The sequence below is a fragment of the Typopeltis vanoorti genome, chromosome 12, assembly GCF_054136105.1.
Source record: "Typopeltis vanoorti isolate ZY-2024b chromosome 12, IOZ_Tvanoo_1.0, whole genome shotgun sequence".
Lineage (NCBI taxonomy): Eukaryota > Metazoa > Arthropoda > Arachnida > Uropygi > Thelyphonidae > Typopeltis > Typopeltis vanoorti.
The window spans coordinates 128507374-128524928 of NC_143560.1; the positions used below are offsets into that span (position 1 = coordinate 128507374).

Sequence of the window (17555 nt, forward strand, 5' to 3'; positions counted from 1 at the left end):
TGCTGCCTTTCCACATTTCAAGCCTTTGATGGCTTTTTCTACTTCAAGTATAGATATGTATTCTTGACTGCATGCCTGGTCAGTGTTTTTTATCACTGTGCTGTCATCACTGCTTGTTTCATTTAGCAGTTTTTCAAAGTAATTACTCCATACTTCAAGGATATCTTTTTCTCCTGTTTTCATTTCACCTTTATCATCTCTAATTCCTTTTACAGCACTCTTTCCTCCATTCCTAAGCTTCTTCAACAACCTCCAGAATATTTTGCCACCTTCTTGATATTTATTTTCTATATTCTTGCCAAAGTCCTCCCATGACTTTTGTTTAGCTAGTTTTACACACTGTTTAGCTTTCTTACATTTGTCTCTGTATTCTGTAAGAGTAAAAGCTGACTTATTTGCCAGGAACTTTTGATATGCTTTCTTCTTTTCCTTCACTGCCTCTTTAACTTCCTGTGTCCACCAGGGAGTTCTGATTTTTTTATCTTTGCACACAACCTCACCACATGCCTCTCTGGCAGAATCAATCAATGTTTCCTTCAGAGTTTGCCACTGAATCTCCAAGGTTTGATTCCTGTTCTCAAATTCTTTCATTTTCTTTTCAATAATATTTCTGTATTTTAGTCTACAGTTTACATCTGAGAGCTGCTCAACTTTTATTCGCTTTAAAACTTTCTTACATGTTATTCTTTTCAATATGAAATTCAATTTTATCCTGCTCAAGACTAAATAGTGATCACTTCCAATTTCAAATCCTCTGTACACTCTGGTGTCCTGCACCAGGGAGAAAACATCACTATCAACAATAACATAGTCAATGAGACTTTTCTTATTCCTAGCCTCTTCTCTCCATGTGAATTTGTGCACATTTTTATGTTGGAACATGGTGTTAGTAATAACCAGTCCATGTCCTGTGCAGAAATCCAACAGATATTTGCCATTATTATTAGCTTTGCTCTTTTCTCCAAATTTTCCCAAAATATTTTTGTATGTCTCACAATCATTTCCTACTCTACTATTTAGATCCCCAACAAGGTCCAACTTTTCCTTTTTCATTGTGTCAGTTGCTTTTTCTAAAGCGTCAAAAAATTCCTCCACTTCTACCTTAGTAGAACCTTCTGTGGGACCATAGGCACAAATAAGTCTCATTGTCCAGTTCCCCATTCTCATATTTGCCCACATTACTCTACTTGAGACTGACTGCCATTCAAGAAGATTAGCCTCGTATTTTGTGTTGAATACTATGGCTACTCCTTCTTTTCCTTGATTGTTATTGCCTGAATATAACATTTTGTATTTATTGCTCAGAAAGATCTCACCAGTTTTGGTCTTTTTTGTTTCAGTCACCCCTATTATGTCCATCTGGTACTTATCTAATTCCTCAGCTAGCTGCATTTCTTTGCCATTCAGGCTTCTTACGTTGATAGTACCGATCTTTAACTCTGGTGATGTTGAGTTGGGGTTTGTTTTCAGATTTGTTCCAGTAGCTGACTTTTCGCTGTTCGCCCTGGTTCCCTGGCGAAAACAACGGGGGCCTTGTTTAACCGGGCGACGCCCCAGCCGGCATGTAATTTTGTCATGTTGTACCATCATTTTTTATTTTGGTTTAACCAATAAGAATACAATTTGGTCGGCTAAATCCCAAATTGCCAAACTTGTTTACATTATATAATAATGTAACATTATACCACTAGACAAAGGGAATGGATACCATGATACTTTTGGAATTTGCCAAGGCTTTTGACAGAATAATACAGCATGGAAGACTTGCATAAATTGGAGAATATGGGATTGGATTATAAACTATTGGCATGGATAAGAGGATGGCTGGCTGGCTGACTGATATATCAAAAAGTGATATACTGGGGATGTGAGTCTGCAAGATTTAAGGTAACTAGTGGTATACCACAAAAATCAGCTTGGTCCACTGTTATTCAATCTGTATATTAATGATATTAGGAAGGATTTGACTTGGCAACATACAGATATTTGCTGATGATGCAAAGATAGGTAGGATAATCAGGAAAGCTGCTGATATGCAGTACTTGAAGAATGATTTGAATAGGCTGGAATTGTAATTGTAGGCATGAGAAAATGGATGTCTGTTCAATGTCAGTAAATGTAAAGGCATGCACTTTGGCTTGATTAGATATCCAATGGTGTATTATATTGGTGGGATTATGCTATAAGAAACTCATCAGGCTATGGATCTTGGAGTTTTGGTAGACGAGTTAAAGTTCAAGGGTCATATAGCAAAAATTGTAAACACAACTCGGAGAATAATTGTAATGCTGAAATGAACATTGACATATAAAGATAAGGGAGTCATTTTGCCTCCTTACAAGGCCTTAATGAGACCTCACTTGGACTTGCAGACAGGTCAGGTCTCCAGGTTACTATGGTGATTCTGATACAATGGAGAGTGTTAAAAATGATACTATTGAGATTTTGGAATACTGATTATGAAGACAGATTGAGAATTTGTAGACTGCAGATTACTACCAAACAAGAGAAAGAGGGATGATTATGATTGAGATGTACAAACTTCTGAAAAGGTCATACAGGATTTCAGGAGATGGAATTTTTCATTTTATGGAGTAAAAGACATGTTAAATGGGTAAAGGACATGAGGTCATCCTTGGAAGCTGAGAATGAATGCTGCTAAGGAGGGGACTAGATTTTTCTCTCATAGGATGGTACATGATTGAAGTGGATTGCCAGTGGATGTGGTATATGCAAGCAGTGTGAATGAATTCAAGAATATGTATGACAGCTGATGCATGTAGTATATGCCCTCCCTTGATGAGTCCCTGCCTCTCTGGAGCTCTCTCTTATTAATAATAATAAAAAACTTGGTGTTTTCAGAGACAGCTAGATATTCCTATAGCATGCATTTTACTGTTAGTTTCTTTTTCTTAGATCCCTTTCTTTAATGACTAGCTATACCTGTTAATTAGACAGAATGAATACAATAAAATACTCGATTTTTAAAAAATAATTTTGAATAGTGTTATTTATTATTTATTTTTTATAATTTGTTATTGTTTTATTATTATTTTAAGGAGGATACAAGACAGATCACCAGACAGAAATCAAAGGACTAGTTATTCAGGTCTTCCTAATGATTTTAATGGTACAAGAGATGGAAATATTAAAATGCAGAATGTTCATCAGCCAAGTGAAGAATCTTGTCAGCAAAGTGTAGATTATATTACAGATAACTTGTCACTTAACAACAGTAATTCTAATTGTTGTAAAATTCGAACAACTGTGTCAAATTCTAGTGCTTCACTTCAGGGAAGCTACCTCGAACATCATTCACAACAAGAAATTTCTCATTTGTACAGGGAAAGTGAGCATCAGGGTCAAACACTTCTAGCACATATAGCATCAGATGTAAATACAAGGCTGCTTCCTTGCCAAACAAGTCCACCTATCACTGTGAACTCTCTCCCAAATAATCTCACAAGCAGGTCGCCATCTCCTTTACCTATTGTTCCTTCTCGAAAGCCTTTTTCTGGTTGGCCAAGTATGACTTCTCAAAGGCTGGACTCAAAACCATTTTCACTATCTACTGCCACTTCTTTACTAGTAGGTGATGGAAACAGATCAGTAGATTACAGTGGACTTCAAGGATCTGACTATAGTAATTCATTTTTTAGCTCATCCAGAAGTTTTCCAGTGAATGAAAGGGTACAACAAAATATATCTTCAAATTATGGTAAGTTCAAAACTAATTTCAAAAAATAATAAAATTTTTGTGATGTATATGATTCAAAAGGTTTGAATGAAAAAAATTAGTCTTATAATTAGCACTTTAGTTATATCCTGTTAAGGAGTTATGGTTCTGTTGCTAACAAAATTATATATATTCAAATACTTGTGTTTATATATTGGTTAGAGTTACTTTCATCTTATCAGTTGACACCAAAAACACCGTAAGTTATTTTTAATATTAATTAATATTTTTACGAGATCCCAGAACCTCCCTAGCTTAGTAACAATGATGCCCTTTGGTTATTTGGTTATGATGCCCTGAATTAGAATCATGTCTAGGATGTAAAGAACCTGTATAAGGACTTTTCAAGTGAAAGTGAGTTAACCAGTCTCATATGCAAGTGGCAGGATTTTTTTCCTCTCAGAAACTCAGGACTGTTTTGCCTGTTTTTCACCCAGAAAAACAGGCAAACAAGCACACAAACGAGAACATGCACACAATTAATAAACAATATGCTAGCCTCATAGCCTTAAATGACTTCGGCAGTAATTTACAACAGCCCCACCAAAACAATCAGATCCTCATCTGACACAATCTTATGATGGAAATGATTCTAACAGAGTAATTCAATCTCATAGAGAGTGAGGTACTTAAAAAGATGTTATATCTTTCTAAAATTGTTATATATATAAAAATAATAATGAAATTTAAAAAAAGTATGCATCTTGCACATGCCATTGATAATTCCAACCACAAATGCTGCTCTACAAACCAGACATGATACTTTTTTCAATCCATTCCAGGATTTTAATAATCAAAATCATGGGTTTGCACACATTTGATGAAAATCTTTGAATGGTTATTACAGCTTATCACTTTTCAAAGTGGAGACTGCCAATTCAGTTAACCAGATAGTAAAAGAATGTTCTCCACAGAAGGGAGTTGAATCCCATTTCATCACCTAACAGCTAAAACAATGCTGACTACTATGCTATGAGGGAGGGCTTAGTTTTACTACTGGTATGACTTTGAAGGCTTAGGAAAATATTGGGAAAAAGTACTAAACCAGTTGATTGAAATTCATGTGATTTGAAAATTTATTTATCTGGACGCCACATAGGAATTATTTTTCTGTTTGTCTTTAAAAATTAAATTTCTGCTATGTAGCTTTTTTTGTTATAGGAAATTACTGTGATTGTTGTCATTGTAATTCAATGTTTCCCCAAGTGTGGTTTCCCCATGTATCCCCTGAGGATATGTTTGATTACTATCAATTTATCCCCAGTTGTAGATAAGTGTGGGTTTTTTCTATAGTTAAATGCGTCTTTTTGATGTGGAGCTTCATCACAACTAAAAATAACAAACATAGAATTAGATTTCACCAGATCAATTTCTTCCCAACAGAAACAATTTCATTTGTCTGAACTTGTTTTATTAATATTTCATTTTTTAGTATATGCATATATTGGATTTGTATAATTAATAATGTATTTAATAATTTAAGAAAATGTTTTAGATGTTTGTAATTTGTTATAACACAGATATTAAAAAAAATTATTTAAAACTTTTCCCAGCTTGCTTGAGAAGCATATACTGATGTTATTAAAATTTTAAAAGTGGTATATATTTTTTGTTCTCAAATAACAATTTTCCTCCAGATTAATCTGTCAAGACTCCATTATTATCAGACCTTCTAATTTCAGTCCTCTAAGGCACATCTTACTGTATTGATCCACCTGGATCTTGGTCTTCTGGACTATTCTAGCAAAAAAAAAAAAAAAAAAAAAAAAAAAACATGCTTTACTGATCTTTCCTCTCCCTTTCTGTTTAAGTTTAAGCAAATCTAAGATGGTAATCTTAGATTAGCTCTACCTGCATATTCACATTCCTGAATGCTAACAATATCACGTTCCTTCCTTAATATCCATTTTTTAATATGATGCCATGGATAGTGTGTTTTCACTTCCCTTATTTTTTTTAGAACTTGTGTATCTGTGGTCTCCAGTTTATGATCAATTGTTTAGCTCACCAAACACTGTTTTGATTAATTTCATTCTTATTCCATATAAATTTCTATGGTTGACTCTCTACCTTATCACCCATGCTAATTCTGCTGTCTGTTTCTATATTTAATTTGCCATCTTCACTAAAATTTGTACCTAAGTAGCTGAAACGTTTTTACTTATTCTATATATTCTCCGTTTAGGATGCAGCTGATGCTTCTCATGTTTGTATATATTTTCACAGTCTTTATTTCTATTGACGAGATTCTCATACCAATGTTGATACAACAGTTATTCAATTTAGTTAGGGAATCCTGTGTAACTGGATTTATTTAAGAGTATAATGTTATCTGTGTAAAGTGAAGAGCTAAAAATATCTCCAGTTTTGATATCAGGCTTAATGCTACTTTTTTCATAATATGATCCATTACAAGCTTATGGTATAATCCTCAATTTGTTAATTACTGACTGCCATAGATTTGGAAACTTTGGAATGTTATCTAATTCAACATATGTGTTCAGCTATTGGATTTTTTAATGAAATACATTTGGATTAGCCTAAGTAAAAAAATAAAAACAGAATTCCTCAAGTGGATTCCTTGAACATTGAAAAAAAAAGGGGAAAAAAAGAGGAGTGAAATCTTGGAGGATCCATGGACTTCACTATAAGCGGTTATGGAAGGACTTCTCAGTTGTTTTGGGAACATGAGAAAAGATCACTTGCTGCATGATGTGCTGGCTTCACTTTGTCATGAAGAAATCAGTGCACTTTCTTCCAGAAGTCCTGAAAGATATCTTTTCCTTTGTCAATCTTTGATGCTTGTTTAAAAACATGCCCACATAATTGAATATGTCTTCAGATGAAGATTTTGGTCTTCCTGACCTTGTGCTTTTGCAGTGCTTGAAGTCTTCTTGAAAATGCTTTGTCTTGAATAAAGGATTTTTACTTAGGTTTGAAAATATTTTAAGAAATTTATTAAGAATAAAAAACTACTAAAAATTTTACAACTGACAGGATGGATGTCTGTTTACGATGATTAATTGTGATTTTAAAAAAAAGGTAAGTGGATTTCACAAGCAGCGAGCAATAGGATCAGTCTTTTTTTCTTCTCCTCTCTCAATAAAATTACAATAAAGTCAATCCTCGACTTATGATGGGTAATCCATTAACACTTTCACTGAATACCACCTCACTTCTGAAATCTGTGGACCAAAGTGTTACTGATGCTACTGGGGTGCAGAAACTTTCCACATCCCTTCTTCTAGAAATAGGAAGAAGGCTTCTTCTTCCTATCATTGATGCTGCTTCTTCCTGTCATGGATGTTTTGGCCTGTACATAAGATGGTACAGGCCACTTTGGCCTGTACCATCTTATGTCATCACTTTCTTGTCATCACTTGGTCATTCAATTTTTTTTTTCCCTATTTATTTTATATCCATATAATATATTTTGGCAGTCTGCTATTGCCCATTTGATTCAGATTTTCTAACCATTTTTGTTTATATGTTTATATTTACTTATATTGTCAATTTGTTTTATGGTCCCACTTGGTATATCCAGCTATTTTGCTGAGGTGCTGTTTGAATCCAATTTTCATTCTTTTTTATGGTCCATGTTTCACTTCCATATAATAAAGTTGGTTTAGACAGAACATTATATAGTTTGATTCTGTTTTTTTTTTTTTTTTTACCAGGAGTTGGCTTAATATATTATATATTATGGCATTTAATATAACAAAATTTAATATTTTAATGTATCTTTTTCATCTTCATATGATAAGTCACATCCCAGGTATTTTACTTGTTCTAATATTTTATTATCACTATTTAATTCTTATTGGGTTTTCTACTTTGAAAGCCATTATTTTTGTCTTTACTTTTGATATTCTTATATTATATTGTCCTGAAATTTCATGAATCATTTTAGATCGTCTGATGTAGCTGATACAATTTGATCATCTGCAAATAATTGTTAGTGTCTATCTTTATTTCTGGATTTATTTGTATACCAAATGGGTTATGCTGTTTCCAGATTGTTATAATTTTATTTATACACATATTAAGAAGTAGTGGTGATAGGGTATATCCTTGCCATAATCTAAATCTATTGTTTGTATTTTTATCTTTTCTTGTATTTCTTTGTTCATGTCTTTCCATTCTGATATTTGTTCTAATTTGACTGCTATTTTATTACCTGTGTATATATTTCTTGAATATATACACAGATTTGGTCCCCAGGTGAACCAGGTGCCCAGATTTGGTCACCTGGTTTTCAGAAGGATGAAGAGCTGTTGGAAAGGGTCCAGATGCGACTGACTAAGGTAGTTTCTAACCTCTGGAATGTCAAGTATGAGGAAAGATTGAGAAGAATCAACTTGCAGAGTCTGGTGGACAGGAGGAAGAGGGGGAGATATGATAGACCTAAAAGTTATTAACGGGTTGTTATAGGATCAATGCTGGAGATTTTCTATAGAAAATAGTAGGAGATCAGGGGAGAACCAGAGGTCATCCCTGGAAACTGTATAAAGAGGGTGCGAGTAGGGGAGTGAGAAACAGGCTTTTTTCATGCAGAGTTGTGAATGATTAGAATGCCTTGCCTGAGAGTGTGGTGTCTGCAGAAAATTTGAGTGTGTTTAAAGCACGGTATGATGAGCTGTGTGTATGATAAAAGGACCTCCTGGATGAGCCTTTGACTCCATAGGGTCTTGAATAATAATAATAATATACACTGCTAATAAAACAGCAGTGATACTGTATTTTGGTATATTTGAATCAGTTAATATTTTAAATATTTTTGTCTATTAATTTTATCAAAGGCTTTATCATAATTACTGAAAGCTATGTATGCTTCATTTTGAAATTCTTTTGCTTTTCAATTAATAATTTTAGAATGAAAATTGAGTCTGTGCAGTCTTTTAATAGTTTGTCTTCTACAATACTGCTTAGTTTCTCTTTTAATATTCCTCTATGTATTTCCTTATGTATTAAGTCCCGTATAGTTATTTTGGTCATCTTTATTTCCTGTTTTATAAATTGGGATAACCAGTGCTTTTTTTTCCCCCCAAGAGTTTGGAGTTTTTCTCAGAAATCCAGACTATGTTAAAGAATTTCAGAAGTCTTTTATTAAATTTTTCACCTGCATATTTGTACAGTTTCATGTTTATATTGTCCTCTCCTGGTGTTTTCCTATTTTTCATCTTATTTATTGTAGTTCTGACATTGTAGTATTTTCTGTTAGATCATTGTTTGTTGTATAAAATTTTACTTCTTTATTATCATAGTCCAGAGATTTTGTAAAATAAGTTACCCATTTTTCTAAATCTGTTATTTGTATTTTTGCCTTTTCTTTTATTTCTTTGTTCATGTATTTTATTAACTTATTGGTGTTTGGTAGTGGTTTACAAAATTATTCCTCTCTCCCTGTTTTTCCTTCACTTCTCATTTTACAGTTGCCCTGTTTCTTTTGTACTCTATTCTTTGCTTCTACTGTCTTGGAATTTAGCCATTCTGGTCTCTCCTTTTTTTCTTTTTTTTTTTATCTTTTCTTTGTCCCAGTTTCATAGTACATTCCAAATCAAAAAATTAGAATAATCAAAGAAAATCTGTTGAATGATTTGCAATTCTAATTTATTGCATATAAAATAATTATTACCAAATATGAATTAGCATAATCTAAATCTACGTACTTTGTAGATTATATAACCATGTAAATACACAAAAATGTAATATGAATTATAAGAAAACTGTTATTTGAAAACACTCACAAAATTAGAATAATTTTTAACGTGGTTCAAAATATTAGAATATTCCAAATTTTTCCAATTGGCTTTGAGGAGAGCATAGAAATAGCATATATTTCAGTAGCTGCAAGACTGACTTGTGTGAGGAATTGTTTGCTCGTTGATTTCAGTTAATCATTTGCTAAACATGGGTCAAACGAGTGACATATCAGAAGCTAAGAAGTTTCATATGGTATCTCTACACAAAGAAAGCCAAACTCAGCAGTTTATAGCTAAGGAATTGAAATGTTCTCAAGCAAACATGAGCAGAGCATTGAGACTATTGAGACAGTATTCTAATAGCCAAAGTTTTCAAAATAATCGCTGTAATAGCAGTCGAAAGGTAATAACTTCATCAAGAGACGACATGCGATTGTAGAAATCATGAAGAAAAACTGCTTCTGCTGTGCAAGGTATTTTCACAGGAAATAGAAAGAACTAGCTGTGAATGTGTCTAAATCTACAACATCGAGATGACTTCACAAATTGGGTTTTAAATCACGTGTGCTGATGAAGCTGCTTATGACTTCCAAACAAAGGGCAGCTAGATTGCAATGGTGTAATCAAAGACTGTTGGGGTCAAAAGGACTGGAAAAAGGTACTTTTTTAGTGATGAAAGGGTGTTTTGTGTATCTCATAGTTATCAAGGGATACGTGTTTGGCATCTTAAGCAAAAAACATTTGATAACGAATGCATGAAACATTGGGTGAAATTTACACCCTCTGTTATTTATGGACTTGTATGACTGCAGAGGGACCAGTTAGGCTGTGTATTGCGTACGGAAGAGTCAATTCCAAAGTATACCAAGAAGTTCCTGAACACTTTTTGTTACTGACATCGGAAGATTTATGTGATAGTTATTTCATTTTCAGCAAGATTCAGTTTCTTGTCACATTCCAAGACCACTACTTGATGGCTCAAAGAAAGGCAAATCAATGTAATTTCTTGGCCAGCAAACTCACCAGATTTAACTCCATTGAAAATTTGTGGAGAATTATGAAGAAATGTCTTCAAGAAATTGTCCCAAGAGACAGAAATGAACTGGTTTCTAGTCTGCAGACCATATGGGCATGTTTTGATTTAAAAAAAAAAAAAAGACTGAACTGCTAGTAAATAATATTCCCAACTGTTTACAAATGGTTGGGTATATTATTTGGTCATAAAAGCTAAGGGGGATGCAACAAAATACTAATTATCATGTTTCCCTTTGACTGTAATTTTGTGCATTTATTTTTGCATTCTCTAATTTGAACCACCTTAAAAATTATTTTAATTTTGGGAATGTTTTCAAATAACAGTTTTCTTAAATATATACCAAGAATAGCGATGAGAACTTTATCACCTTTGCTGCGAGTTGCCTGAGATTGTACTACGTACTAGGACTACTTGCATTAGCTCACACTAGTAATCGCTGATACTTTTATAGTTTACTATATTCGACATGAAACTCTCTGATTCCAATCTTTGAGTTTCTTATTCGGTTTTAAAACAATGTGGTATTTAATATCCCCTTATTTTAAATAACAGTTTTCTTATAAAATATATTACATTTTTATGTGTTTACATAGTTATATAATCTACAAAGTATGCAGATTTAGATTATGCTAATTCTTATTTGGTAATAATTATTTTCTATGCAATAAATCTCATCTCATCATCTTCTTTATACCCTCTTTTACCTTGCGGTGTAGAGGGTCCATTGACCATCGGACCTCACTCCGTTTACAGGATAAGGTGGTCGGCCCTATGCCCCGGTATATCCTATGGCCTGTAGTGTTAAGTTCTCAAGGCCAGTTTGCCTGCTTTGCGGGATGAACCCCAGAAAAAACCCTACTGTCCACGCCCAAGACTGGCTAACTTGGCTATGGCTGAGGAAGATCCTTCAGCAATAAATTAGAATTGCAAATCATTCAACACGTTTTCTTTGATTATTCTAATTTTTTGATTCGAAGGTGTAACTTTTTCTCTTCCACTTTTTGTTACTGCTTTTTTTCAAGATTTTTTCAGATTTCCCCATTCCTCTTCTGTCATTTGATTCATGTATGGTTTCTGTTTTTAAATCAATGCATTTCTGATATTGTGTCCTGGTATGGGGATCTTGTAATGAAGAAATTTTGTAACTCAGTTGATAGTTGGTTTCCACTTTATTTATTTATTTTTTTGGCCATTTTGGTTAAAATCGAATTTGTTCCAATGCCATGTAATGTTCCGAGTTTAATTCAAAGCCTCGATATGCTCTTACATCAAGGAATAACTCAACTAATTTATAATTTGTGATAATGTAGTCAGTAAATTTTGTAACTCATTTGGTAGTTAGTTTCCACTTTATTTATTTTTAGCCATTTTGGTTAAAATCTAATTTGTGCCATTGCCATATAATGATCAGAGTTTAATTCAAAGCCTCTATATGATCTTACTTCTAAGAGTAACTCATAACTAATTTAAAATATATGATAATGTAGTCAGTAACTGACTTACATCCTCTGGCTGACCATGTATGTTTATTATTAATGTTCAAATACCAAGTTCATTATTCTCATTTTTATAAATAACAAAATCTCATAGTTTATGTCCATTTTGGTTACATGTATTTTCATGAAATCTCTCTCTCTCTGTTTTGTATTTCTTGTTTCCTATTCTGGTATTTAAATCCCCTGCTAGTAGTAAATAGTCTGTTTTATTTGGTTTATCTATGACTTTCTGCAGTTTTTTTGTAAAAGGTTTTATTGTCTTCTTTCTCTTCTGGTGCATATGTCCTCAATATTGTTATGTGACCTTAATGTTTAGAATCTAATTTCTATTAGTATTTCGGTCCAATAATTATAATATACAATATTGTTCTTCGTAGATTTGTGTATCATTATACCTGCTTTTGCTGCTCTGTCTTCTTTTTTTTTAAACTCTATTATAGATTTGTATATGGTTATTTGTTTCTTTGATATCTTTTTGCATTTGTTTTGTTTTTGATACTATACATATCTTTACATTGACTTGGTTTAGTTGTTCATCAAGTTCCTCTTCTTTGTGTACGATGCTCCTTACATTTCAAGTTGCAATTTTCATTATATGTGCCTTCTTCCAGTTTTGTTTTCCTTTCCTGAATTATGGTCATTTCCCTGATAGTACCTCTTACTTTTCTTTGCCTAGACTTTGAAAGTATGTTAAATTTCCCCAAGATGGGTTACTAGCCTTTCATTGAGTAAGTACAGTGGTAAGTTTGCTAACTAATGCCACTGGACAGGCAGTTCTAACAGCATTTTCTCTGTTAAGGTTGTATTGCCCATACTCAGTCACCATTGCCTCGTTTGTACTTTTAGAACAGGATGGACTGTGAGAAGGTGAAGTTGACATTCGAGTAGGAGAGGCTATATATATTGCATTTTACCAGAAGCAGATGCAGTATGGAGTGAAGTGACAGCAGAGTGTGTGAATGGTGTTTAGAAGAAGAAGCTTGTGAAATATATGATCATACACTCACAGGTTTGACAAAAAAATTCACAGTTTTTCCAGCCTGGTTGGCTGAGTGGTTAGCATATCTGCTCTCCAGCCAAAAGGCTGCGGGTTCGAATCCCGCCTTGGGCATGGATGTTTGTGACTGTCTGTGAAAATACTAGTAGTGGTGGTCAGCAGTAGATGGCATTGGTGTAGATGATGAAAGTAGTTGGTGGAATGAGTGGCGGAGACGGAGAGTTGTGGAGTAGGTACCCTCCCTCGATGAGTCTTTGGACTCCCTGGAGGTGTCATGTATTAATAATATTAATAAAAAGAAAGCCTTCTAAGAGATTGGCAACAAAATAGTACTGCTAGTTGGAGCTGATTGTTGACAATAAAGATGTAGAACATTTGTTGGAAGATGTGGAAGAAGCACTCTCAAATGAACATTATAAAGCTAGAAGCAGAGAAAATTGCTGAAGAACAACAAGCATGGAAAAGGAGAGAGGGAAAAAAGAACAAGAATGAGCTGAGTGCCCCAAAAAATTCATTGTATTTTTAATATAATTGGTATAATATAAGCTACGAAATTTCTCTTGTATTTATAATGTAAGATCAGGTATGGTCATCTCTAGATGCCAGTAAGGGTGTAGTCAAGAGGCATCTGGTGAGTGAGTGGAAAAAACTGCCAATAGACATCTGTGTGTTAGTTTTTTTTTTTATGCCATATTTTTGTGTAGGATGGTAGTGTGAATTAATATTTGGATATCTGTTGGCATGTATGAGTTTTCTAGAGATACCTCAGAGCTCTCTTTTGTATGCTATTTAAACAAAAGGTAAACAGTGATATACTATCTAAAGGTAAACAGTGGTTGTTTTAATTTCAACTGTAAATTTTATTCTGAGTTTTAGGTTAAGTGTATTAAAATATGTCCTGACCATCTTGCTAAATGCAAGAATGTCATTAACCACGCTACCGGCCAAGACGTCTATAGACGTCAAATTTATCATGGATGCGAAGTGCATATTAAAATTGTAATACCATTGATATTACATTGAAATATATGATGGATACGAAGCGTATGAGGATGCGTATTTGATCCATAATGGCCGGTGAGGTGGTTAATGTAACACTGTCATGGAGGAAGTTGTAGATGGTTGGAACTCAGCACAAAAAGCAAATTTTTATGAAGTATTTTGATCTTTTATCTGTTGTGTTGTGATAAGCCATTAAACTCTATAGTAAGAAAAAAGAAGAGAATATAATTTCATATCTGTATAATATACCATCCAACTCGTACAGTAAAGTCAATAAAATATCATATTCAGAATATGACAAAAAAAAATGTTTAGGCACTACTTACTTTTCTAGCTTTACATCTCTTTATGAATTTTAGCTTGCAAAGACACTACTTACTATGAATGATTATTATTTTAATATAGATATCTCCTTAAAAGCAAAAGGCTCATTGCAAGAGATTTGTTATTCATACGATCCTATCATACTTCTCCTTGAACTCATTCACTGATGAAGCACTTGCCTCTGGCAACCCATTTCACCAATTCGCTATTCTCCAAGCAAAAAAAAAAGTCTAGTCTTAGTATCCTTGCTAATTGCACCCTTACACAATTTCCGTGGGTGAACCCTCATTCTCTCTTCCTTCCTGACATACTGAAGAAAGTCTTCAGTATCATTCCTTTAACAACTAATATGCTTCTAAAACTAACTTCAGAAACTAGCCTATCAGCTAGTTTTTGAAGTTCACAGACTGTCAATCTATTTTCATTGGGAGAATTCCATAGCCACAAACTTTTTCACTCACCTCTGCATCCTTTCCACACTTCTTCATTCCTACAGAATCCAGGTGTCCAGATCTGTATGCAATAGTCTAGATTTGGCCTTATATAGGGAAACAATACCATCTCTGCTTTTAGTGTGTTTTCCTACATTCATGTAATCTGATGTGCTGATTTTGGCTACATTAGCAATATGCCTGCTAAGCTTCAACTTTCTATCCACAATCACCCCCACGTCCCTGGCCTCATTAGCAGGGGTGAATATTCCGGGAGTGCTGTGTGTGATGCCCATCCACCAAATAGTAATATCATCGATATTATTTTTTGCATTTATTCCTGTTAAAAGCTTCCGTAATTGTTTCCAGACTTCGCGCGATTCCTAAAAATGACCAAAATACACTAATGCTTCATGAAGAGGATACTTTTCGATGGTTAAACATTGCATCACTTTTGCATTAATAGCCTGGGTGTGTGTTCAAAATACATTCACCTTTGAGTCCTTTGAAAAGATGTACAGATGGCGCAGCGGGTCAAATTCTTAGTGTTCTAGTTTAAAACCGCACAAAAAGCGAGGCAGGGTGAACTCTGAGACAATAGCACCTAGAGGCTGTGATTGGTTATTGTGTCAACCAATCCAATTGAACACTGTCAATTGTCATGAGTTGCTGTTTTTTTTTTTTTTTTTCTGAGTTTCATCTGTTTAGCTTGCGTGAAGTATAAAATGATGTGGTAGGCAAGTTTTTAATATATAATTTTTGATAAATTTATAATTTTTTCCCCATATTTACAATGGGAAACAGTATTGTAGTAGAAGGAGGTAAGCCTCATCCTCCTCTTCCAAATAGTAATTCAGATATATCATCCAAATATAGCATTCTCCTTCATTGTTGTTTTCTAATATATCTAAAAACAAACACATTATATTCCACTCTGCAGATTTGGTTACAATTAATTGATAAATTGATGTATTCAAAGTTATCCTACAATTAATTTCATTGAACCAATTAAGATGAGCAGTGATGCGATTTACAAACATATGGTCAAACTAGTGTGAATTTTGTAGCATGGGTTGCATAAGCCACGACAGTACACCCAACTGAAATGGGCATATGATGCCATTGCTCATTAGTTTCCTGCAGTTCATTTCTATCAGTATAGTACACAGCTTGTGATCTCTTCCCAAAGTGCATCACCTTACACTTGACCACATTAAACTGGAAGCAATTTACTGCTGGTTTAGTAAATTCTTTCAGCAAATGATCTTTGCATCACCCATTGCTCTTCCTAACAATGGAATATTTCATATCAAATCATTTCCTATATTGTCTGAGTGGCTATGCACTTTGCAACCATATGCCTGGGAAAGGAGTGTCCAGGGTTCGATTCTTGTTACTGATGTGAGGAGCTTAAGGATCTTTCTCAGACATAGCCAAGTTAGCCTGACGTGGACAGCAGGGTTTTTATCCCCAGTTTATCTGGGTTTTTCCTCCCGCAAGCAGTCAAACCAGCCCCGTGAACACACACAGATTACAGTCAAGAATACTTGAGTTCTAGCCATAGGCCTGATTTGTCAGCTATGCTGGTCCCAAACCCGGATAAAATTTGGGGGAATTGAGATGGTGCTGTATTTCCCCGTAAAAGGGGCCTCATTGCTGTTATATCATCATATGCTATAAATAAAACTTCCTATATCATTGATGTACAAATTAAACAACAAAGGAACAAGAACTGATTGTATGATACACTACTACACTTGCCTTTTCCTGCTCTCAACTCCTCCATAAGACTCTTTGATATCTGTCCGTCAGCCACTCTCTAATTCAAATCACCAGATTCATATCCATCTCCATTTGCTCCAATTTATGCAATAGAGTTCTATATGGAAGCTTGTCAAATGCTTTTGCAAAGTCTAGCAATATCACTGAGTAACTATTTCCCTTATCCAACTCCATCGTCACTTTATTATAAAAGTAAATAGATTACTAAGACAAGACCAACCCTTCACCAAACCATGTTATCCTTTATATAGTATCATATTCCTATTCACCCAGTCTTGAATGCTGTCTTTGACCAATTTCTCTAATACCTTAACCACCTCTCCTGAAATGCTGGATCAGCCTATAATTTGCCACCCCTGTTATGGACCCTCCTTTATGGTGTAGGACTGTTTTTCCCTCTTTCCAATCCAGTTGCACCTTCCCAGTACTAAGGCTTAAATTAAACAACTTGGGCAGAAGAGTTGAAATCCCAGATAATAATTACTCGACTTGCACTCATCATGCTAATTTGCCAGTGCTTGTTACTACATCCCCCCCCCCCCCCAGATTGTTAAAAAAAAATTTTTCCCACTTGGTTATAAATTAAATTATTAAAGATTCTATAAATCATATTTTTGTTTAATCCTTCATCCAAGTGTGAAGCAAACAAAGTTTGCACGTGAAGTATCTTCATGTCTAGGCTGCTTTTATAAAGAGTGTAATGACTTCGCATTAATTACCTTAGTATCCCATAATGCAAAGCACACATCCTTTCAGGTGACATAATGCTATGCATTATGGAATGGACCACTATAAATACCAGTTTCAACCTTTATTATTAATATTTATTGGGGTCTTATCAATGGGAACCAAAACCAGAACAGATGCCAAAGTTGAAATAATGCAGAAGTCATATATTTCCCATATACAAATAGTGAAATGATGCAACACCTCATTAAAATTCTCTGGATTAGAGCTAGTTGAAAGTTTTTCAGTTGATTAAAAATTAATTATGTTGATTGTTAAGTTTAGTTGATTTGGGAAATGCATATGACAAGGTACCGAGAGGA

At 34.2% G+C, this 17555-nt stretch overlaps 1 protein-coding gene across 4 annotated transcripts in view; it reads left to right on the forward strand.

The window, feature by feature from the left end:
* Positions 1-17555, forward strand: part of LOC150101220 (uncharacterized) — a 530669-nt gene that overhangs the window by 337072 nt on the left and 176042 nt on the right. For all 4 annotated transcript variants that reach the window (XR_016549128.1, XM_090401188.1, XM_090401189.1 and 1 more), the window contains exon 12: positions 3060-3718. Coding sequence is in view for 3 of the 4 variants with exons in the window: in XM_090401188.1 (XP_090257314.1) it covers positions 3060-3718 (659 nt within the window). In the remaining variant the exon portion in view is untranslated. The remainder of the gene's footprint in view (positions 1-3059; positions 3719-17555) is intronic.